Source organism: Polypterus senegalus, chromosome 4 (assembly GCF_016835505.1).
Source record: "Polypterus senegalus isolate Bchr_013 chromosome 4, ASM1683550v1, whole genome shotgun sequence".
NCBI classification, from domain to species: Eukaryota; Metazoa; Chordata; class Cladistia; order Polypteriformes; family Polypteridae; genus Polypterus; species Polypterus senegalus.
This window is the reverse complement of record NC_053157.1, coordinates 214,422,423-214,447,263: the sequence shown is the minus strand read 5'-3', so window position 1 is coordinate 214,447,263 and position 24,841 is coordinate 214,422,423. Positions and strand designations below refer to the sequence as shown.

Here is a 24,841-nt window from a genome sequence, read left to right as displayed (position 1 = left end):
CCATTCCTGCTGGGCATTTATTTTGCATGGTTTCTTTGATGCACTCAGGGTGGGTGATCTCTACTCTTCCTTCAGCGTCCCTAAGGAGTTGGGGGTCTGACATGTGCAATGCCCCAAACGCTACAGAATTCTCATACGTATCACTCGTGGGAGGTCGGAACAGTCTTTAGGCCCACTTTGCATTTCTGAGTTGCCTTTCTGTAGCATCAGAGCAGCCTGTGATGTAAAGAAGTTCTTCACTGAATATCCTGGCTCTTCCTCTATCCAGAAACAAACTATCCCTGAATGGGACTTCTGTGCCAGCTGCTTTGTGTTCCAAGTGGGCTGAATGATTTGGCACCTCACTAAGGCAGCATCAGTGCCTGCCACAACTTCTGAGGCGGCCCTCATTTTCTGTAGACCCCGCTTAGCACATTCAAAGGAGCTCAGTGATCATTAGACGACACCAACGGTGGACTGAGGGGATACAAATGGAGGCAGCAGACGATACCCGGTTGTGCAACTTCTGACCCAAAAGTTAATTGTATTAATTTAGCTGGCATGTGAGTTTGAGCACTAGAAGTGACCAATTTTTTCATTTAGCTGATCAACTTAATTTTGCAAGCAATCCAATTCCAATATTTGTATGTACAGATATTGATCCTGAACATTCTGCCTGTGCCAAAAATCAGATTTATCAGACAGAAGCAACCTAACAGACCACCTGATCTACAGCTCCCACCTCATCTGGCCTCGGATTGCTTCTCAAGATGCTGGGAACGTTCTGCATGTTCTTAGCAGTGCCAGTTTCTACAATTGCTTGATCCACCCCTTCTGATCTACTGATACTTAACATAAGGCCAACCTAGGAGGTGCTCAGGGGTCATGGTGCCACAGAGTGACCACAAGTTGGATGTTGATTGGCACATGCAAGTAAGAGATTTACTGATCTCTGCATACATGACACTAATGACCTTATAATCAACATCAGTAGAGTCCTGGCTGCTGCACTCCTTCATGAAGTTTTCAGTGCAGGACATCTGCAGATGTATGACAGAAAAAAAAAAAATCAAAGCAGTAGTCTTCAGTACAATCATCACTACGGTATCTGTACATGGGGACGGGACTGGTGGGGCCAGACGACGAGGGTTTGACAATTTCCCAATGTTGAGGGAGACATTCGTTTACTGATGTTAACGTCTGCCCACAAGCCTCTCTTAAAAGTTTGTGGAACTCGAGGAGGACCATGTCAATCAAAAAAAAGCAAGCACCAATCGTGCAGTCAACTGGTGACTGCCACCACAGATGGTATTAATGCCGCGTTCCATTTACCTTAGAAGTAGGATGATGGAGCTGGGAATGTTGTCACACCTTAGTTAACCGCGGTCCAGTAAAATATTTGGAAAGCCAATGTGGACGCATCCAGGAAAACCTTTCTTGTGTTTGCTCCATCAGAATAAATAGCAGTTGACAACAGTGAATTACGCAGCATTTTGTGTATCCAAACATTGTAGCGACATGTCCACGGATACAAGTTGGACCGTGCTGTGTGTACGACTGATATAATGAGACTGAAGTGCTAATAAACAGTATAATGCTACAGCTTTTGCTAAAGTTTACGGTTTGTGTCTCACCATTTTGGACCGACGGCATGATATGACGTTGGACAAACTAGGACTTGATGGAGCAGCCCTGAGTTTCCGAGGTGGAAATCCGGCTTAAGGGGGGTTTTCCAGTTGGAAATTCTGACTGCCCACTTCAAGTGGAACGTAGCACAAGTGTGGCAGCTCGTTTCATTTCAATTGCTATGCTGTCAGCCATCGCGGTTTTCAATAGGGATGTACATTTCCAGGCAATTCCAATTCAGGCTCTCAAGTGCACGCTGAATATCTGTGACATACAAAGTGGTCCAAACCTGATGGTTCACACTTCTCTGTAACGACCATAGCTGTGTCGTTGAGCAGCACCATGGAAGGGGTTTGGGGTGAGTGACCGTATCCGAACTCCGTTGACCCCACACATACTGTATGTTACCCCCAAACCCCCCAATGTACTCACCTGGCTCGGCAGCCACAACACACTTGCACCTCAGACTAAGTGGCCCGGTTTTCACCCAGAACTCATGACTACTGTGCTTCACGTCTCCTATCTTCTCTTTATTCATTTATACCCCGTGTGACATGACAGAGCCAATATAAAATACAAGCAAGGGGAGCAGGCAATAAACTTTTATCCACTCATTATAGATTTAACATTCTCACATACTCTTAAAGTGCCAAAAAGATAAATGGAGTGGCAGATCAGCGATACAACCCGACCAATTGAGCAGCTTTCAAAGATGACACGTATGTGCCGTTCAGTCTCTTGAGGTGACGTTTCTGCAGCACGCTGCGTTGGTGTCCTCGATGGCTGTGCTCTTCCTTCTTCTCTTTCTTCCTGGGCCTTCTACTCAGAAAGCTGATGACTGCTTAATGCTCGTCAGGGCAAAAGTGAAGAACCCCCAGCCCCTCTCTGTCATTTCAGCAGGCCGGATCAGCACATGTAGCCAAGGTGTGCATGCATGAAGATAACCGATGCATGTAGAAAAGTCCAGAAGAGGAGCAGTTCACCATTTAAAGTTCAGAATCAGTTTGCAAATGGTGTCTGCCTGCAGAAAGCCCCCCTGACTCTGTAAAACCGCCTTCTGTCTCTCCTGACACTCCTGTTTTATGTGGTTACCTCAACTGGCTTCCTTTTCAGAGATCAGATGTTTAAGTACCAGGAAAGCACTTACAGTTTAAACATCAAAAACGTATGTAGAATTCTTTTAGCAATTTAAAGAGTATGAAAGTTAACATCGTAAAATCACAATCCCCTACAGCTGTGAAAGTCACCTGAGGTGGCTGTCGCTCATTCTCAGTGTGGCCATTCAGTCCAAGTGGTAATTAAAAGCTTTGCATAGGTGACAGAACGATTAGAGCAAGCATGCTATGTCTGGGTGGTCTTCAATCCGCCCCAGGGCTGGTCCCAGCATGTCTGGTGTCACACACGTGCGCATGGGAGGCAGCCAAAGGGCTTGAAGGAAGGTAATTCCACACCAGACCAGGAGGTGGCGAGGTGCACTGGTCCTTTCTCTTTTTCCACTGCAGACCCATTACGGAAAATTCCGCTTGGCCTCTATGATGCAACTTCTGGTCACAAGTTCGATGACATCACTTCTGGATCCAGTCATAATTACACCTCACTTCCTCTGCCACGCTTTAAAAACCATACATCTCAAGCCCACCAGTTAGTTCTGTTTTGGACTCGAACCTGTACACATCTGTACTAAAAATGTATCCATTTGCAGGCAGGAAAAGTTATACGGGTGGCTGCCCCCAACTCTTTTTTTTTTTGTGGCTCTTTCCTCACCTTTGACACCAGGTACTCCTCTGCCTCCCCCGAATCATTGTGAATGCCGGCCTAAATTGTCCCTTGGAGTTACTAACAGCCTTAGTTGTACATCTCAATTAAGTTTTCTATACAAGACAATCTCGGTTACCATTCTTGCACTGTACAGTGAACAGCTGCCAGCGTACAGCGAGTTTGATTCCTCTCCCTCTCCTCAGACGATGCGCCATCTCTGCCACGTACCCTCTCTGAAACTCTGAAAGATCACAGCATTGTCGGTAAGGTCAAGATCAGTGAATCTCTCTTCACCTACAGATGCCCCACAGCCGCAGGACCCCACATTCCTGCCCAACACCAAGTCCATACAAGCATTGAACTGAGTAGGAGCAAAAACACACCCTTAATGAACTGGGAAAAATGCAGAAGTTCTGCCTCCATTCTGCACAGCACTTGCAGTACCAGTGTACAAGCCGGCCATGATATCCAGCAACCTCAAGGGGATCCCGCGAACCCTCACGAAGTCCCACATGGCAGCTCGATCAAATGAGTCAAACACTTTACAAAACTCGACAAAGGTTACAAAGAAACTCTGAAGATATTTGCATTTGTGCTCCATTAGAACCCTCAGTGCCAGGATGCAGTCGATGGTAGACTTCTTAGGCGTAAAACCAGACTGCTGTGGTTGCTGTTAGGTGAGCAAGTTATCACAGATCCTATTGAGGATGGACCGTAGCAAGGACCTTACTCGTGTTATTACCCCGTAGTTGATGCAATCCAGACAATCATCCTTCCCTTTCCAGGTAGGGAATTATTGACTGTATATCTATCTCCTCTATATATATATATATATATATATATATATATATATATATATATATATATATATATATATATATTTATACACAGTGCATCGGGAAAGTATTTACAGCGCATCACGTTTTCCACATTTTGTTATGTTACAGCCTTATTCCAAAATGGATTAAATTAATTTTTTTCCTCAGAATTCTACACACAACACCCCATAATGACAATGTGAAAAGTTTACTTGAGGTTATTGCAAATTTATTAAAAATAAAAAAACTGAGAAATCACATGTACATAAGTATTCACAGCCTTTGCTCAATACTTTGTCGATGCACCTTTGGCAGCAATTACAGCCTCAAGTCTTTTTGAATATGATGCCACAAGCTTGGCACACCTATCCTTGGCCAGTTTTGCCCATTCCTCTTTGCAGCACCTCTCAAGCTCCATCAGGTTGGATGGGAAACGATGGTGCACAGTCATTTTAAGATCTCTCCAGAGATGTTCAATTGAATTCAAGTCTGGGCTCTGGCTGGGCCACTCAAGGACATTCACAGAGTTGTCCTGAAGCCACTCCTTTGATATCTTGGCGGTGTGCTTAGGGTGGTAGTCCTGCTGAAAGATGAACCGTCGCCCCAGTCTGAGGTCAAGAGCTCTGGAGCAGGTTTTCATCCAGGATGTCTCTGTACATTGCTGCAGTCATATTTCCCATTATCCTGACTAGTCTCCCAGTTCCTGCCACTGAAAAACATCCCCACAGCATGATGCTGCCACCACCATGCTTCACTGTAGGGATGGTATTGACCTGGTGATGAGCGGTGCCTGGTTTCCTCCAAATGTGACGCCTGGCATTCACACCAAAGAGTTCAATCTTTCTCTCATCAGTCCAGAGAATTTTGTTTCTCATGGTCTGAGAGTCCTTCAGGTGCCTTTTGGCAAACTCCAGGCGGGCTGCCATGTGCCTTTTACTAAGGAGTGGCTTCTGTCTGGCTACTCTACCATACAGGCCTGATTGGTGGATTGCTGCAGAGATGGTTGTCCTTCTGGAAGGTTCTCCTCTCTCTACAGAGGACCTCTGGAGCTCTGAAAGAGTGACCATCGGGTTCTTGGTCACCTCCTGACTAAGGCCCTTCTCCTCCGATCACTCAGTTTAGATGGCCGGCCAGCTCTAGGAAGAGTCCTGGTGGTTTCGAACTTCTTCCACTTACGGATGATGGAGGCCACTGTGCTCATTGGGACCTTCAAAGCAGCAGAAATTTTTCTGTAACCTTCCCCAGATTTGTGCCTCGAGACAATCCTGCCTCAGAGGTCTACAGACAATTCCTTTGACTTCATGCTTGGTTTGTGCTCTGACATGAACTGTCAACTGTGGGACCTTATATAGACAGGTGTGTGCCTTTCCAAATCATGTCCAATCAACTGAATTTACCACAGGTGGACTCCAATTAAGCTGCAGAAACATCTCAAGGATGATCAGGGGAAACAGGATGCACCTGAGCTCAATTTGAGCTTCATGGCAAAGGCTGTGAATACTTATGTACATGTGATTTCTCAGTTTTTTATTTTTAATAAATTTGCAAAAACCTCAAGTAAACTTTTTCATGTTGTCATTATGGGGTGTTGTGTGTAGAATTCTGAGGAAAAAAATGAATTTAATCTGTTTTGGAATAAGTCTGTAACATAACAAAATGTGGAAAAAGTGATGCGCTGTGAATACTATCCACATGCACTGTGTGTGTGTATATATATATATATATATATATATATATATATATATATATATATAAAATCCTAAGCCAAAAAGTGCAACGATTTTGTGCAAAGATTTTATGTGAATTTTTTTGTTCCGTTTTCTATCACACTTTAAATCGGGCTTATTTTAAAATCTACATATATATGATTGCTATCATTCTTTTCAGAATTTATCAAACTTTAATGTGATGTTGTTAGATTTTCAGACTCTTCTTCCATTTTTCAATTATAAAGTAAAAAAAATATCAAGAACCTGTGACCCACGAGACGAGAATTTCTGCCAAGAGATTTAACCACACCCAGGGCTGGAAATAAAAGACAAAGAGTAGGAAGCTGCTGTACAGGCTTTTAAATGTCAAGAGTGCAGCGGAAGATGCAGATCACGCGGCATGGCAGCAGCAGCAACTGATCGAGCAAAGAGGAGGTAAAAAAAAAAAAACTATTTGTTTCCCATTGTATCACCGTTTAAGAGGGGGTGTCTCCTTTGGGTGCGTTCAGCCCCCCTCTTCACGATACGAGCAGCAGAGACGTGAAGTGGCTGGCGCATAGCGCAGGCTGGGGGATTGGCAAGTGAAGCAAGCAGGGGGTAAGCCCCCTAGCATAATCTATAAAACGTAATAAATAAATGCCTATTCTGGTACTATTTTCTTGGTGTTACAGATGTAAGAAAAGGGGGAAGTATTGAGCTACAATGACAGTGCGGTAAGAATAATACATTTAGGGGGCAGTCTGTTAAGGTCTACACAATAAAGAGTGTAAAGAGGAATGGGTTCACCCTAAGACCCTATCACGACAAAACAGTTACAGGGCGCTGGACTTTGTGGGCCTTCAAAGCTCCACTTGATGTTAGTTTGGAGAATCTGGGTGAACAGGACTGGCCAGCATATTGGGTTTGTCATGTTTTATTTTTTTGTATTTACTATACAGAGGAATATTGATAGTGCATCACTTGATGTTATGAATGCTTCTAATTGTCCAAAATGAAATGTAAAACTAAATATGAGAAAGAATTTAGGAAAAGACATTCACATTTTTTATTAAATTTTTTGGCCCAGCACTCATTATCCTCTGCTTTGTTCTGTTCCTGCCTAACGGACTTGTGCTTCATTCTTCAGCTTATGCAGTTCAAGGCGCTATAATCAGAAGTGTCTGCAGGCTCACCAGACCCGGTGGTATTTGTGTGCTTATTCCACAAGTGGTGGGCAGAGCAGCTAAAGATGCAGATGTGGTGGGCTTGCTCCGGTGGGAGTGGATCTGCCCCGACTACTCTGGCACAGCAAAGGAAAAACAAAGGGACTCGCAGGTAAGCAGATGTTTTCTTTAATAGCAGATGATAATGGAAAAAAAAAATAAAGACTTATAATACATGGGGCTTCTAAATACCAGAGTATTTTGAAGTAAAATAAAAAAAAAACACAGAAAAATAAGAAAATGAGGTGAAGCGCTGTTCAAGATGGCCGTGCGTCTCGACCACCACAAGTGAGCCAGTCTGCTTTTGATGGCGCGTTTCACTGTGACCACTGTGATGGGATCCAATAATCTTTGGACAAAAATCTTTCAACTTCACAATATTGAGGTGTGTATGTGGCAGACAGTTTTTTGAAGGGCAATCATTCAGGTCTATCAAATGAAAGTTTGCTATAAGCAACAGAAAATATAGGAGCAGTGTGGGGGGGGGTGAATGAAAATAAGACCCCCAAACCCTGCTTGATTCGGATTCTGGACCCAGAAAAGGACTGCATGTGATCAATGTTCATAACACCTAGTCAAATTGTATTTTCAGCAGCACATGGCTGCAGTCAGCGTGCCCATCGAGAGAGCCCTCCCAGCACCCAGTGGGTGCCCTTGCACCGAGTAAGTGAGTGTCTGCATGGCTCTTTCCTTTTAGTCCACTTCTTTTTACAATATTTCACAAGACAAACGGGGACCTGTGCCCAAAAGAAACAAATGTCATGTCACGAGTTCAAGGACATCTGGGGAGCACAGCCATTGGTCCACATTTGGAAATGTCCACCCCACGAATAGATAATAAACCAAGCACCTGATGGGAAATGCATTTGTGTGCAAAAATGAAAGTTAAGGAATCCTTGTGATTCAGACGCCAAACAGGAAACTGAGATTTACGATCCACTGGTGCAAACTCCAACGTGGCACCAGAAACTGTTTGTGTAAAAAAAGTCGAAAGGCCAAACTCCATTGGCCGCGTCGTCTCCTTCCATCACACCGAGTCTCTCTCGCTCTCATTAAGACAGTTGCACAGAGTTGTCAAACAGAGGATGCATTTTCACCGCAAAGGATACAAACGAAAGAAAGAACTGAACGTGCCAGTGTCCGGACTCTCTCGATTTCCACTGCAGGCTCGCAGACACTCTAGTGGCGTCTGTACCAGGAGATCAGAAGCGGCAGGAATCCCGAGAGAGCCAGCCTCAGAGGGGAGGACGAGGCCCCGTCTGAAGCGCCAGAGGAGGCTCGAGTCGATTCGCTCCATCCTCTTCTACCCTCCGCCTCCTGCAAAACACAAACAATTCATCTGCATCTGAAAAATGAAAGTGTTTAGCCTTTACAGCCCTTTTGTCTCTTTAATCGGTCGTGGGTCTTGCTTTTCTTTTTTTCTTTTTATTAATTTTATTGTAATCATTCCATACAAATCAATAAATTTTTACAAAAAGTAGGATTGAGAACAAGTCGCCCCCACCCGACAGAGAGAACATGGCCAACGGAGTAAAACTTAAGGCTTGTAAACATACCTAAATTGAAGAGTTTGTTAAGCAATAGAGATGAATGGAGAAGAAAAAGAAATGCAGAAATAATTGCTTCATCTGTGCTTTAAGAGCTAAAATATTACTGATTAGATCCTGTCATGTTTTTAAAAAATTCTGTACAGATCCTCTAACTGAGTACAGTGGAACCTCGAGATACGAGTTTAATTTGTTCCAGCACTGAGCTTGTATAGCGAATTTCTCGTATCTAGAACAAACATCCCCATTGAAAATAATGGAAATCCAGTTAATCCGTTCCGCATCCCCAAAAATATCAACATAAAAATCAATTTTCCTAACAAATAACACTGATAATATATACAAGTGGAACCTCGGTTTGCAAGTAACTTGGTTTATGAGTGTTTTGCAAGACGAGCTAAATTTTTTAATTAATTTTGACTTGATAAAAGGAGCGATGTCTTGCAATACAAGTAGCAGGGATACACTTTGTCTGCTGAGCGTCATGTGAGCATAACTGAGCTGATGGTTCTTCTCTCTCGTGCGCTCTCTCTCCTTATCTCTCTCGCTCGCTTGCGCCTCTTTCTCTCTCTCTCTCTCCTCTTGAGGGCAATCGTCTCCTATTCTCCGTCTGCATGTCCAGGATATTTTTGGATACGCTTATACAGCGAACTGCTACAACGAAACAATGAAATCACAAACGCGTAGATCCTCATGCTACAGAAGAACAAGGAACACTGAGGCGGATCGGGAAACGCGTCACGCATAACCACAGCCTGGCTTGTGGCTCATTACGCGAGCCAATGCTCGTATTTAGATCCAAATTTTTCGCTCATACTTTCCTCTTATCTTGAATTTCTCGTATACAGAGGTGATCGTATCTAGAGGTTCCACTGTATTTGATTTTTTTCCAATTTCAAATAGTATAAAACATCGGTTTCCCACTGACTTAAAAGAGGAGAGTTAGGATTCTTCCAGTTTAGCAAAATAAGTCTGCGTACCAAAAGTGTAGTGAATGCAATCACAGTTGGTTTGTCCTTCTCCACTTTAAACCCATCTGGAAGAACACCAAACACAGCTGTTAATGGGTTAGAAGAGATTGTGAGTCCAAGGCTGTCTGAAAGGTAATTAAACATTTTGGTCCAGAATGATGTTAATTTGGTGCAGGCCCAGAACATGTGATCCAGTGAGGCTGGGGCTTGGTTGCAACGTTCGCAGGTTGGATCATGCCCTGGAAACATTTTGGAGAGTTTTAGGCGAGACAGATGTGCTCGATACACAGGGAATCCAGGAAAGTATTCACAGCGCATCACTTTTTCCACATTTTTTTATGTTACAGCCTCATTCCAAAATGGATTAAATTAATTTTATCCTCAGAATTCTACACACAACACCCCATAATGTCAACGTGAAAAAAGTTTGCTTAAGGTTTTTGCAAATTTATTAAAAATAAAAAAACTGAGAAAGCACATGTACATAAGTATTCACAGCCTTTGCCATGAAGCTCCAAATTGAGCTCAGGTGCATCCTGTGTTCCCTGATCATCCTTGAGATGTTTCTGCAGCTTAATTGGAGTCTACCTGTGGTAAATGCAGTTGATTGGACATGATTTGGAAAGGCACACACCTGTCTATATAAGGTCCCACAGTTGACAGTTCATGTCAGAGCACAAACCAAGCATGAAGTCAAAGGAATTGTCTGTAGACAAATCTGGGGAAGGTTACAGAAACATTTCTGCTGGAAGGTTACAGAAACATTTCAGCTGCTTTGAAGGTCCCAATGAGCACAGTGGCCTCCATCATCCGTAAGTGGAAGAAGTTCAAAACCACCAGGACTCTTCCTAGAGCTAGCCGGCCATCTAAACTGAGCGATCAAGGGAGAAGGGCCTTAGTCAGGGAGGTGACCAAGAACCCGATGGTCACTCTGTCAGAGGTCCAGAGGTCCTCTGGGGAGAGAGGAGAACCTTCCAGAAGGACAACCATCTCTGCAGCAATCCACCAATCAGGCCTGTTTGGACATCCTGGATGAAAACCTGCTCCAGAGCGCTCTTGACCTCAGACTGGAGCGACGGTTCATGTTTCAGCAGGACAACAACCCTAAGCACACAGCCAAGATATCAAAGGAGTGGCTTCAGGACAACTCTGTGAATGTCCTTGAGTGGCCCAGCCAGAGCCCAGACTTGACTCCGCTTGAACATCTCTGGAGAGATCTTAAAATGGCCGTGCACCGACGCGTCCCATCCAACCTGATGGAGCTTGAGAGGTGCTGCAAAGTGGAATGGGCAAAACTGGCCAAGGATAGGTGTGCCAAGCTTGTGGCATCATATTCAAAAAGACTTGAGGCTGTAATTGCTGCCAAAGGTGCATCAACAAAGTATTGAGCAAAGGCTGTGAATACAGTATATACATGTGATTCTCAGTTTTTTTTTATTTTTAATAAATTTGCAAAAACCTCAAGTAAACTTTTTTCACATTGTCATTATGGGTTGTTGTGTGTAGAATTCTGAGGAAAAAAATTAATTTAATCCATTTTGGAATAAGGCTGTAACATAATAAAATGTGGAAAAAGTGATGCGCTGTGAATACTTTCTGGATGCACTGTGTAATTTTGAGTTGAATAATTGTATACTTTGCGCATATGGAGCTCGAGTGAAGTCTCTGCATTGCTATTTTCCACTCCTTTTCTGATATATTGATTAAGAGATCTTTTTCCCATTGTCCTCTTGGATCTTTCAAAGGGAGGGACTGTAAAATAATTTATATATTGCAAAGATATTGTCTGTATAAAGATCTGTAAGCAAGTTAATCCCAAATCTTGCAGAGGTGCCACAGATAAAAGATTCTCCATCTTAAAATGCTTTCTACATTGGTTCCATATTCTGAGTGAGTGAAGCACAATTGGGTTGTTAGTATATTACCGATAACTTGCATTTATTGGGGCACAAAGCAGGGAATATAAAGAAGTACTGCAGGATTTTACTTCTATTGCGGACCAAGCCTGTGTATGTTCATTTATTTGTGTCCAGGTTTTTATAGCTTGTATGTTTGCTGCCTAGTAATAAAACTGAAAGTTGAGTAGAGCCATGCCACCTTCTGCTTTAGGTCTTTGTAGGGTCGCTCTTTGGATACGTGGATGTTTTGAATTCCAAATAATTGAGGTTATTGTTGAATCTAAAAAAAAATGATTTAGATAGATAGATAGATAGATAGATACTTTATTAATCCCAAGGGGAAATTCACAATATATTGATGTATATTGGAATGTTTTGAAATAAAAAAGCTGAGGAAGAATATTCATCTTAACAATGTTAATTCTTCGAGCTAGAGTGAGATGAAGGGTTGACCATCTATGCAAGTCTTGCTTAATTTTTTCCATAGAGACGGCAAAATTTTGTTGATAAAGAGCTTTGTGTTTACTTGTGATATTTACCCCTAGGTATTTAAACTGATCTGCGATAATAAAAGGTAGGGTGTCCAATCTATTATTATATGTTTGAGAATTCACTGGAAAGAGTACACTTTTATTCAAATTAATTCTGAGACCAGAGATGTGGGTCTTGCTTTTCATGCAGGAATCGGTTAATATGCTGAATAATGAAAGACCTATTGAATTCATGAACACTGTGTAATACTGGGAGGACATTAAATGGGAGCCAGCCTTGTACAGGACAGCACTTGGCTGCAGTTAACCGGCACTTCACTAAGACGTGCAGACAGACTGGGACTCAAACGGCAGTGCCACGACTCATCTGAGGTACCCTCCATTTGCTGTCTTCCCACCCATTGTTGTCATTTTCATGCACTGAAATTGCATTTGTAAGGGGCAGCCTCAGTCAACAGAGGGCAACTGGAGCCCATAAGACCTCAACGTCACTCGGGTTGCAGTTACAACCACCACTCGCTTCAAGCCCACTCAACTGCATCACTCCTGACTCACACTTACTACTTAAATGCATTGCAGCAAAAATCTCCTACAGTGAATGAGGCGACAGGCATACACATTAATAAAGGGAAATTTGAAAAGATTGAATTAATTGGAAATGAAAGAGTCTACTGCCTGGTACACTGACCATGGGGTCTCATGTTAAGGTTCTGGGAGGCCAGTGTGCCCGCTTTAAAGCTGTTTGATGGAATTTGTTGTTTATTTGCATGATTTAATCCTCCTCTCATTTTCCTACATTAATGAGGGACAAATGTTTAACGGATCTGAGTGAGATTAGTACTCCCTCCATGATTCTTCCTTATTTTGTGTTGTCCTGCAATTTAAATGTTCCTTTATTAAGTGTTTGCAACAGTCGTTTGTTGCCTCAGTTTTGTGGAATTTGGTATATGAGGAGCCTCTATGACACTGCTAATATCTAATGTGATGAGCCATCTGTTGGTATGAAAAGTACAATGCACTGCAAAATGCATTCCAGCAGATGGCATTAGTGCTTAATACTCTCGGATCTTTTCTAATTTTGGAACTTATGCCAATTACAACAAACGTGCCATCATCTTCATTACAGTAACTCTTTCTACTCAATAAACTAATGGCATTAATTCAACTTCTGGTAATGATGATGATGATGATGGGTGTGTCCCGAGTGATGTGGGCTTGCAGGTAGACCCCCCACTTCTCGCTACAGTTGCCTTGTCTTGTTTCTCTTGTGTGGTAAGCTGCTGACACTGGCGAGGGATGTGAACTCCTGACATTGAGAGTACCAGCTGCCCACTGTACCTCTTCATTGATAGAACTCCTTTATGAAAATCGAGATATATTCTACAGTAGAATATCGTGTGCTCCTCTCTGATCGCATGCTTTTGTTGCTTCCTCATAGAATTCCAGCATATTAGTGAATTGCAGCTTTCCTTGACTGAACCCATGCTGACAGTTCAGTAACGCTGCTCTCCTGGACTTGTGCTGCTTAGTCTTCTCCTTTAGAATTCCTTCCATTAATTTACCTGTAAGGCGTGTTCAGCCTACTGGCCTATAATTACTTTTTCATATAATGGAATCATTCTTCCTAGCTTTCAATCCTTAGGAATTCCCCCCACAACCCTATGCGCAGAGATTGTCAAAAAAGAAGCATTGAGGGTTTGTTTTTTTTTGTGGTGCCTGCCTACTAACGTCCTTCAACACTCGAGGAGAATACTTTAAAAAAATAAAGCTCAAGTGTGTTAGAGCTGTGAAACAATTTGTATTCAAGGTGAAAATGTAAAGTTACTATTCTTCTTTAGCCTCACACTTTTGTCCAAAGTAACTTCCACAGTTCAGTTGTAACTACTGAGAAGTGGATTATGTTTTTATATAGCACTGCTCAAAGTGCTCAGGGTCACTCAATACGAACTGAACCAGCAGCCTTGTGCTTTCCAGCCCAGTGCCTTAGCCAGTAGACGACATCGCCTGTCGTGTTTTTTTTTTTGTTCTTTACAATTATTACAGTAATGACTCAATATAGTGATAATGAAAACTGCACTTTTACAGCTCCTAGCTTTTCCATTTTCATTTTCAGCGGTTACAGCTGCAGTGTTTTCTGTCGATTTGTCTTTCTCCCCCACGTTCATGATTCAGATTTCCTCTTGCAGCTCTGTCATGTGTTTTCAGTGCTGTCCATCAGCATTAATGTGCCCACCTCGTGAAGCATTGATCTTCCATCTAGTGGTCCTAATTTGCACTCTTGTGCAACTATGCAAGACCCTTGACCTTTGAGCTGCAAAATGTTATTATCAAAACTGACTTGGCTTTACAGACCACTGTTATGCACCCAAAGTCACCAGTACCAAAAATGATGCCTGTTGGTCCTTGAGTAGACTTCCAGCCACCCTGTACTTGAAAACGTGGTTGGACTGTGTTTACTGTATATAAAAGTGTTAACGGGCCATTCTGTGATTTGCATGAAGAGTCAAATCATCTTAAGCATGTCTACTGTTTGGCGTCTTTTCAAAACCAATTAATTTATGTGCGTGTTAAAATTACATCCAAGCACTTGAGACATAATCCAAATCTAGCACTGAATTAGAAATGATTCCGATTGATCACATTAAATAAGAAGGCCTCCTCTGTGCCTCGGGGCCATGCCGTCATCTTGCAGCAATCAGAATGGCGAAAGCAGGATGGATCACATCACGTAACCTCGACAAGTCAGCCTCAAGCCTGCCTTGAATTGTTTTGTGCAGACTTTTGGGGAAAATCAACTCCAAATGATTAAAAAAAAAAAAAAGGTCTGATGAATCTTGAATTTGAAGCGTGGCAGGATGTGAAGCAAAACCATCTACTCATCTTTCACTTTCCTATTTATTCTATTAAAAAAAGAAAGGCCATTAGTTTTATTGCAGGCCATCTTTATTTTGCATTTTAAGGTCTGAGAGGTGGTTGATGCATTTCTAGTGCCAAATGCCTGCACAGGAATTCGTATCACTCCTGTAAATGGATTCCCCCTCTGGTATCTGTCGACAAGTGAAGATAAGACCAGGATGCATTTCCACTGTGGGTGGGAGTGTTTCTTTTCAGACATGAACGAAGAGAATCCTGAAGCCCCATCTCTCATGTCCCATCTCCTTATTTTCCTTTAGGTTTTTGTTACAAAAGAATTGATGGGAAAGAATCCCCACATATCCTGACAATAATCATCAACCTAGCTAGTAATGTTATCTTGACAATAAACAATGTTGATATTCACATTTAATTCAGAAATGCAGACAAAGTAAAGTTTTCAAAACCACTGCGAGCCATGGTTACAATAAAGCCACAGATGATTAGAAGAAGCTGGTGTCAGGAAGACATAAAAAAATAATTTTTCAATACCCGCCTTTTTTTGAGGAAGGCCAACTTGGCTGAATCTAGAAAATGGCTGTTAAACCAACAGACAGGAAAAAAAATAATAAAAGGAAAGAAAGTGCGAGTTAAAGTCCTGTCACATTAGACAGCTTTTTAGTGGTTTTCAGTCATAGCCAATATTTACATAATCATAGCCAGTCAGAGGCAATCGTGTAATGTGACATGCCCAGCAATTCATTCCAACTAGTCCACGACTTGCTCACGTCTCAAACAGGTTTGATTCTGTCTTTCGTCTTAGGGGTCAGGCTCTGTGTGCAGGAGGACTAACAAATGCTCATCCTGAAGTACAATGCATGTAATGCAGTGAAGAAGAATAAGGAACGCAACTTTGCAACTAGTGCAGAATGCAGCTGCTAGAATCCTAACTAGGAAAAGAAAATCCGAACACATTTCTTCAGTTTTAATGTCACTACACTGGTTACCTGTGTCATTCAGGATTGACTTTAAAATACTGCTTATGGTTTATAAAGCCTTAAATAATCTCGCCCCATCTTATATATCGGAATGTCTGACACCTTATATTCCAAATCGTAACCTCAGATCCTCAAATGAGTGTCTCCTTAGAATTCCAAGAACAAAACTTAAAAGTGGTGAGGCGGCCTTCTGCTGCTATGCACCTAAAATCTGGAATAGCCTGCCAATAGGAATTCGCCAGGCTGATACAGTGAGCAGTTTAAAACACTGCTGAAAACACATTACTTTAACATGGCCTTTTTATAACTTCACTTTAACTTAATCCTGATACTCTGTATGTTCAATTCATCATAACAACTATTCATGGTGGCTCTAAAATCCATACTGACCCCTACTCTCTCTTCTGTTTCTTTTTCTGGTTTCTTTGTGGTGGTGGCCTGCGCCGCCACCACCTACTCAAAGCATCATGATGCTCCAACAATGATGGATGGATTAAAAGGCAGAAGTCTACGTGACCATCATCATCATCAAGCCCTTCCGTGAGAACCCTAAATCCAAAGAGGACTGTTTCATTTATGTTAGGTAGAATGCCCAGAGCGGACTGGGCGGTCTCATGGTCTGGAATCCCTACAGATTTTATTTTTTCTCCAGCCGTCTGGAGTTTTTTTTGTTTTTTCTGTCCCCCCTGGCCATTGAACCTTACTCTTATTCGATGTTAATTAATGTTGATTTATTTTGTTTTCTTACTGTGTCTTTTATTTTTCTATTCTTTATTATGTAAAGCACTTTGAGCTACTGTTTGTATGAAAATGTGCTATATAAATAAATGTTGTTGTTTTTGTTGAGTGTTTTGGAAAGACGAGCTTGTCTGTCTGATGTCTCATATTTTGCTAACCAAGACAGTGTAGAAGAAAGTCAACACGGGCCGAGATTGCATTAAAACTTATTGTACCTGTTAACCCGTCATACAGCCTGGCTCTGTCATGTTAGCTGTCAGAAAAAGGGGCAAGCAGAGCTGTGCTGGGTGGTCACTTTTTATTCTTACCAACTGTGGATGCAGACATATCAAGTGTGTAGTGCAACATTGTTTATGTCCATTTGTTTGTCTTCATGTATTGACTAAAGGGAATGCCCAGAATTGTTTTGGTCAGTCAGCAGACATTGCTTGTGTTGATTAGAGGGAGGAGAGAAACTTGATATAAATGAAAAGAATATGAAGAAATTGATGTTTGTTTTGAGTGATTCAGGTTCTCTCTCTTCAATCGTTTAGTCGAGTCTGACTCTTTGTGATCTAATGGACTTTAGCATGCCATGCGTCTCTGTCAGCTACTGCTTCTTTAAGTTGTTGTATGGTCATAATCGTGGTCTCACAAATGCTGTCCAACCATCTTAACTTCTGCTGCCCCTTTCTCCTTTTACCCAGCATCAAGGTCATTTCCAGTGATACTTCTCTTCGCATTATATGGCCAAAATATTGAAGTGTTAGTTTCAAGATGAGTCCCTCCAAAGAACAATCTGGGTGTATTTCTTTAAGTATTGACTGATTAGACCTTGTTGCAGTCCAGGGAACTCTCAGTAGTTTTCTCCAACACCACAATTCAAAGGCATCAACTTTTCTACGCATAGCCTTATTTATGGTCCAGCTTTTGCAGCCCAGCCGTATGTTACTACTGGAAAGACTGTAGCCTTAACTATCCTAATCTTAGTTAGTAAAGTGATGTCTCTACTCCCTTCTGGATCGTTCCCTTGTTGTGGTATGGGGGTTTGTGTATCTCCGTGAAGCCGTGAGCTATATCGTGTTCGGCCAGCCAAAACGGGCAGGTCATGGTAGAGAGGTCAGACTGAACACGGTCCACTGGAGAAGGAACTGGCAACCCACTCCAGTATTTCTGCCAAGAAAATCCTATGGACAGAAACAACCAAAGACAGGTTATCTATCCCTTAACAAAGTTTTCCAGCACAAAGAAAAGCTAATCTGTGACTCTGTGTTCTCACCTATCTATATCCAGTCAGGAAATGTGTGGCCTTAGATTCTTTTGCAAGCTCCTTGGGAAACAGCTTATAGTGGAGTCCTGCACTAGCACTAAAACTGTACACAGTCTATTGGCGCTGAGATGGGCTCTTTTTATCTTGACATGGCTCTTACTCTTATTGCATTTTGGCTTCCTTCCTTCTATGCTCTAAAGAGTGACATAACTGCCCAAGAGTCGCCAGTCTTTCATACCAGCCAATTTCAAATGCATGCATTTTGCTTTTTTTAGTGTATGTCTTGCCCCATGTGTGTAGCTGTGCCATCAGTGTTAGGCCAGAATATGAAAGACAGTAAATGCTCCCAGGCGTGACTCGCCTCTTGATATTTGTTATATTTGTCTTCAGTGTCATACTTGCTCTTCACTACATTATGCGTGGGATATTCAGCTTTATCACCCACTACAGTATTCACTGTTTTATAAGATTAGATTAGAAACAACTAAGCAAGCTTTAGGCAACATGTGAGCAATAATGATGACAGATGATAGACATGTGACTCTTTGGTCAAAATGGACGGAGGTCATCACACACAAATTTGTTTAGAGACTCTAGGAATGGTGTTTTAAACACAAAATGCCTAATGCAACAGTACCCTAGTATTACAGAACAATAACTGGAAGAACAAGCACCAGCCATTTAAACAGAAGTTACTTAAATACCTGACATGATTACAATGCACTCCCACAAATGAGGCTGCCCACCACGAAAGGATTCAGCCTGGAAAAATGAGGTACAGTTCCATGCAAGAACCCCATGTACTGGCTGAATTAATCTGTGTGGGTGAACATGCATGATACTGGGAAAGGCTTCATCTCCCAGTGATCCTAAAGCTGAGTAAATGGCTTCAGAAAATGAACAAATACAAAGTGCTGCATACAGTTCCACTAATCCCTGCTGATTGTCTTGGCCCATTCTGAATGCTCAGTGGTCTCTAGTTCTGTATTCCTCGTGTGTTTTTTTTTTTTTTTAGACACTGATTTTCATCTAATTCTTTAATAATAATAATTCTTTGCTTTTATAATGGCTTTTCTCACTACTCAAAGCGCTCAGCAATTGCAGGTTAAGGGCCTTGCTGAAGGGCCCAACAGAGCAGAGTTCCCTTTGGCATTTACGGGATTCGAACCTGCAACCTTCCGATTGCCAGTGCAGATCCTTAACCTCAGAGCCGCCAATCTACGTGGTAACAATCAATTTTCAACAGTATCTGTTAGATTTTGGGTCTGTAATGTGTCTCCATTTCTAACATTCTTATTTCATCTATCATATCTCTGTTTCCTATAAAAAACATCCCAAAACAGAGCCAAGATAAGCGGATTGCGATCAAGCTGTTTAGCTCTGTAATTTGCTTTTACATCTGTGAACAGCTTGTGAATATTTATACTAGAATAACTAGATGACATCAGGTCTCTTAAATAAAAATATGAGCTCCTTCTTATTTCTGAAATTTTTAAAACAAGCTTTTTAAAACTGATTTTAGACGTGTTACAAATTTTAGGATTTTTAGTTTTTATTTTATTTTTTCCAAAATGTTACCTCATCACATTAAACTACTGCTTCACTTTGTACCATGTTAGGCTAAAGCTAAAACCAAATAAGAAAACAAAACCTAGTTGCTTTATCTAGAGTCTCAGTCTTTGATGCTTCCTGACTTTTGGTTCACAAAACACATCATCTACAGAACGGTTACTACAGTCATAAGAAAAATAAAAGGTGGCGAACAAGGAATAGTGCTCCCTAAAGCTTCATTCACTCTAGTGTGTTTACCTGTTGTCATATTTTGGTGTGAATTTGGGTCCTCGGATGTTTCCAGTGTTTATTTCTGTTGTTAGGTCCACTTCCAGAGTTGGTAGAAGCATGGCCTCTGAGGTTGGCATCCATGTGCAATCGAGGCGACAGAATAAAAGGACGGCTATGAGTGATCTGTGGATACCAAATCTCTGGAGTATTCCAAGTTTATTATTGTGCTCTTTCCTTGAGTGTTTTAATCCTTTTGTTCTCTTGACCATGATTATTATCTCTCATATTGGGCTTCTGTTTTGTTTCACTTTATACCTATTTTTTTGTTTTGTTGTTTTACGTGTATTTGATTTTTGCTCCAAAAAAATCTATCTGCCAGTTAGCTGATGTGATGTTGAATTCTACTAAAATCAATTCTGTTTATGCCTCTCATTCTCATCACTGAGGGTTTTAAAAAATGCGGCATGCTGTATTATATTTCACACAAAGGCAGACCAAAATGCACAGTCATGCACACTACCATATTTTCTCTGTACTTTGTATGGCTTCCTGCACAAGAAATTGAGGATCTAAGGTACTGGGAAAGTGCATATCGAAGTTTTTTTCTGTCTTAAATACAGTGGGTATGGAAAGTAATCAGACCCCCTTTAATTTTTCACTCTTTCACTCTCAGAGTCCTTCAGGTATCTTTTAGCAAACTCCAAGATAGAACTTTTTGGCCTTAATTCTAAGCGGTATGTGTTGAGACAACCAGGCACTACTCATCACTTGTCCAATACAGTCCCCACAGTGAAGCATGGCGGTGGCAGCATCATGCTGTGGGGGTGTTTTTCAGCTGCAGGGACAGGACGACTGGTTGCAATCGAGGGAAAGATGAATGCGGCCAAGTACAGGGATATCTTGGACAAAAACCTTCTCCAGAGTGCTAAGGACCTCAGACTGGGCCGAAGGTTTACCTTCCAACAAGACAATGACCCTAAGCACACAGCTAAAATAACAAAGGAGTGGCTTCACAACAACTCAGTGACTGTTCTTGAATAGCCCAGCCAGAGCCCTGACTTAAAACCCAATTGAGCATCTCTGGAGAGACCTAAAAATGGCTGTCCACCAACGTTTACCATCCCGCCTGACAGAACTGGAGAGGATCTGCAAGGAGGAATGGCAGAGGATCCCCAAATCCAGGTGTGAAAAACTTGTTGCATCTTTCCCAAGAAGACTCATGGCTGTATTAGCTCAAAAGGGTGCTTCTACTAAATACTGAGCAAAGGGTCTGAATACTTAGGACCATGTGATATTTCAGTTTTTGTTTTTTAATAAATCTGCAACAATTTCAAAAATTCTTTTTTTGTCTGTCAATATGGGGTGCTGTGTGTACATTAATGAGGAAAAAAATGAATTTAAATGATTTTAGCAAATGGCTGCAATATAACAGAGTGAAAAACTGAAGGGGGTCTGAATACTTTCCGTACCCACTGTACATCTTTAGGATTTTATTCTAAAAGGCTGTCATCATAACTAGTAGTGATAAGCAAATCCCACTGAAATGGCTTCGCCTCGAGCTCAGCAAAATCATGGAAATGTTCACAAACTTCACTGAACTCCATGAAATACATAGAAGTCAAAGGGGAAAGAGGAGCTGAACTAGCTTTGAGTGAAAGTTTAATGGTACTTAAATGTTCTATTAATTGTTCCTGAGGGCTAGGGACAAGTCTGCCAACTATGCTGGACTGATGATTTTGGCCAAATATGTGATCTGTCAGGCAGCAGTGCTAAATCATGGTGTCACTAGGCTTCAAACAACAAAAGACACAGATGGAACGAATACCACAAACAAAATCCACAAGTGGCCACAAACTAACAATAAGTAAATAAGATACAGATCATTGTGCTCACAGAGTTCCAGTCTTAGGGCACACATCAGTCATGAAACAAAGTGGCAGCATGGAGCATCATTTTTGTTTCCTATGTGTCTGTGTACGTGCTTTGCGCTGAATCCTTCCATCAAGAAGAAAGAAATTCCTTGTAAATAGTTTATTTGTATTATTTCACAGTGTGTCCTGATGTTTTCTGGTGAGGAGAGGGGTAGGGCTTCTTTAAGGCTTGTTTTGAGGTCACTGCTGGACACAATGGCTAACTTGCATGCATAATTAGTCATGTGCTGCTGCCCTGCTAGGGAAGAGGGATCAGTGTTTTATATATATATATATATATATCCATCCAGTGGTGGTACTTGTAATAAGTTTTTTACTTTATTTATTTATTTATTTATTTTCTCTTGTGGGATGGTGTTTCTCAATCTTTGTGGATTTTTAGACCCGTTTTTACCTTTTTAAGTTCACTGACGACCCACATCCAACAATCAAAGAGCCCTGGGATTTGAAACAAGCACGAGTGGAAGAAAAACAAGTGCAGTTATAGATGGGAAAAATACTGATTAGCATTGTGAGGCTCTTTAGTGGATTCTGGTTTTAGCGCATCTCAGTAGCTGAAAGTCCATGTGATTTTCCTTGGGTGCTGGCCAGTGTTGGCCATGTCATTGATGATTTTACAGTAGGCATGCATGAAAATTCGGCCGTAGATGCTATAGCTCTGTGATCTCATGCTGGACTTGCAAGCATCATGAGGTGCTTGGAAAAAAAATATTTGCCTAAGTTGGCCACACGGTTGATTTCCAGAAAAAGATTTGGCCAACAAGGTCACTGGTATATTACCTGCAAAAACTCGCTTTGCCAAATTTTTCCCATCTACGCTGATAACTAGCAAAGGTGGGGATTGTACTAGCAAAAAAAGTCATCTTCTTTAAACTATATATATTTATTTTAATGCTAAATGACAGATGGACATGGAATTAATGCATGCAAATACATCCAGACAGCAGTTAACACAATTTTTTTTTCTTGTGTCAATGGCATGAATTATGCTGGAAGTAAAATGTTATTTGCTTCTCAGATTTTTTTATAAGGCGTAATACTAAGTTTTGCTCTGAATTCAATTTTGCTCATCGCCACTCAACAAGATTTGTAGCCTGAAGTCTCTGGCCGCAGAATAAATTTCTGGACCTCTAAAACTAAGTTCTAAGTGGCCATCATACATAATTAAATAAAGTATTACTTAGTCTCTTCTTTGTGTAATGCTGATGTGATCTTTAAATTATTAGTTTGTGCGGACTTTACCTCCTCGTGTCCACTAGCGCAGTTAGGTTTGCGTGAGGGTGTCTTACGATGGCCTGGTTCCTGCCTTGCACCTGATGCTGTCAGGAGAGACTCCACCTCTCCCAAGCCCAACTTCAGAAAATTGCTGGACAGAAGTTCCCTCCCAAACAATGCATTGGCTTCACAAACAGAGTAATACTTGAATCCTCTTGCTGGTCACGTACCGGAGTGGGAATCAGCTGTCCGAAGAAGTTTTCCTCTGACTCCCTAGAATCTGAAATGGTGGTCCTAGCTTCCTCAGGCTCAGTAGTAGGAGTTGTCTGCCCAGGCTGATTAGGTGATGTGTTCAGGTCTGTTCCATTTCCAAAGGCCACAATTGCATTTTCTGTGGAATAAAAAAAGAAAAGGTGACGCTTATTGCTCCTTTAAGCTCAAATTATGTGTGATGTTGAGTTTTGATAGCAAAACGTTTTCAAAAAGCATTTCTTGTTTAGGAAATATAGAATTTAATATAATTTAATGTATAGAGATCATTTTTGCCAGCTGCAGATACATTTTCGCACAACAGTGTCATGCTGAGCTCCACTGTGCTGTTTTCCAGCACAAGTGTCTAAAATCTGCTTACCTGATGTACTCTTTGTTTCCATTTGTGTTTAAAGAAAACTGCCACTGCTATTTACCTGTGTTAAGAAATAATTACTTTACAATTTCCACCAAAGCAAGATCATTTCAATGCTAGCACTACTGCCTTCAACTGTTAGTTTGAACAATTACTTTCTACCATTTTAGTTATGTTCTCCTCAGCAAAGTATTTCTTTTCATCTAAGAGCTTCCATTAACTGTTCTTGCTTGTGCCATCTGAAATGACTGAAAGCACACATTTCAAATGGGACCACAAGAGTCTGGGTGGCCATCTCCGATTTTGGATGGCCGCAGTGGCTGCAATGTTTCATTTGAACCCTTTTCTTAACTAGCGATCAGTTAATTGACTTCTTTTGCCTTCATGTTAATTGAATTGCCAGTCAAGACACAGACTTGTTCATTTTGTCTTTTTTCACTGTTTAGCAGCCAAACAATAATGAGATACAACACATAACCAGTGTTCATCACACAACATCTGAAAATAAAGTGACAGTCACAGTGATGTTGGCTTGCTCAGGTACACAAAATATTTTTGACACTTCTCTTAAAAAAAGAAAATGAACCGTTTTTGGAAATGTCAGCTGTGGCAGAATAAGGGCACCAACAAGCCATGGGATTAAATAATGGATTTAATTAACAACAAGAATCAATGTCTAATTAAGAAACCAAAATCAAAAAGTTAAAAGCAATTTGAAAATTATGGGTAGACGAATAAAATCTGATGCAATAAAAACATGTTCATGACGGCTCATGGGAGTTTGAACAGGCAGCGCTCTGTTGAATTTATGGTCAAATGAACTTGGACGCTCCCCTGCGGGACTGCACCATTGTCGAACAACACGCCATAGCGAGATTGGTTTTGGGTGAATTTCAGCAGGCTTCACTCCCTCTGCCCACAGAAATCTCCCTACAATGCATTGTTCAGGGTTCAGCAAGGCAGCACAGCGTCCATATTGATTTGACCTTGGCTTCAACTAGACTTTTAGCAGAGCTACCCACAAGCCGGGTCAGAATGAAATTGTTTGGAATTGTCTGTTGGCTCTCTTTGTATCTCATTTTTGGGTGCCCTTTCAAAAAAAAATGCAATTCAGAGGAATGTGTTTAAAAAAAGGCAAATAAAAAAAAAAAAACAGCAGACATTGGTCACTGATTATGAAACTGGCAGGAAAGAAAACCTTCAGCCATGATAGCTCTCCAGGATCAGAGGTGGACACTCCTCACATAAGTAAAGGGGAACCTCTGAAGAAGTTTGGAATTAATGAGCTGCTTTAGCAAAGTTGCACCACTAGGTGGAGACAAAGACCAAGGTGTTCGGAGGACGCTGGCCATCGGTATGTACTTCGGGGCAATGACAGTTGAGCTGCTAATGCTAATCCTCATCATAGATAGCTTGCTCAGTTCAGTGCTTCTTTCCAACAGATGGAAGTC

The 24,841-nt window shown here is 41.5% G+C and overlaps 1 protein-coding gene across 1 annotated transcript in view; it reads right to left on the bottom strand.

The window, feature by feature from the left end:
* Positions 1–7,205: 7,205 nt before the first annotated feature.
* gfra4a (GDNF family receptor alpha 4a) overlaps positions 7,206–24,841 on the bottom strand; it is a 413,106-nt gene continuing 395,470 nt past the window's right edge. Inside the window, exons 7-8 of the mRNA XM_039751932.1 lie at positions 22,996–23,156; positions 7,206–8,409 (exon numbers count right to left, since the gene is read on the bottom strand). Coding sequence (XP_039607866.1) covers positions 8,272–8,409; positions 22,996–23,156 — 299 coding nt within the window. The 3' untranslated portion in view covers positions 7,206–8,271. The remainder of the gene's footprint in view (positions 8,410–22,995; positions 23,157–24,841) is intronic.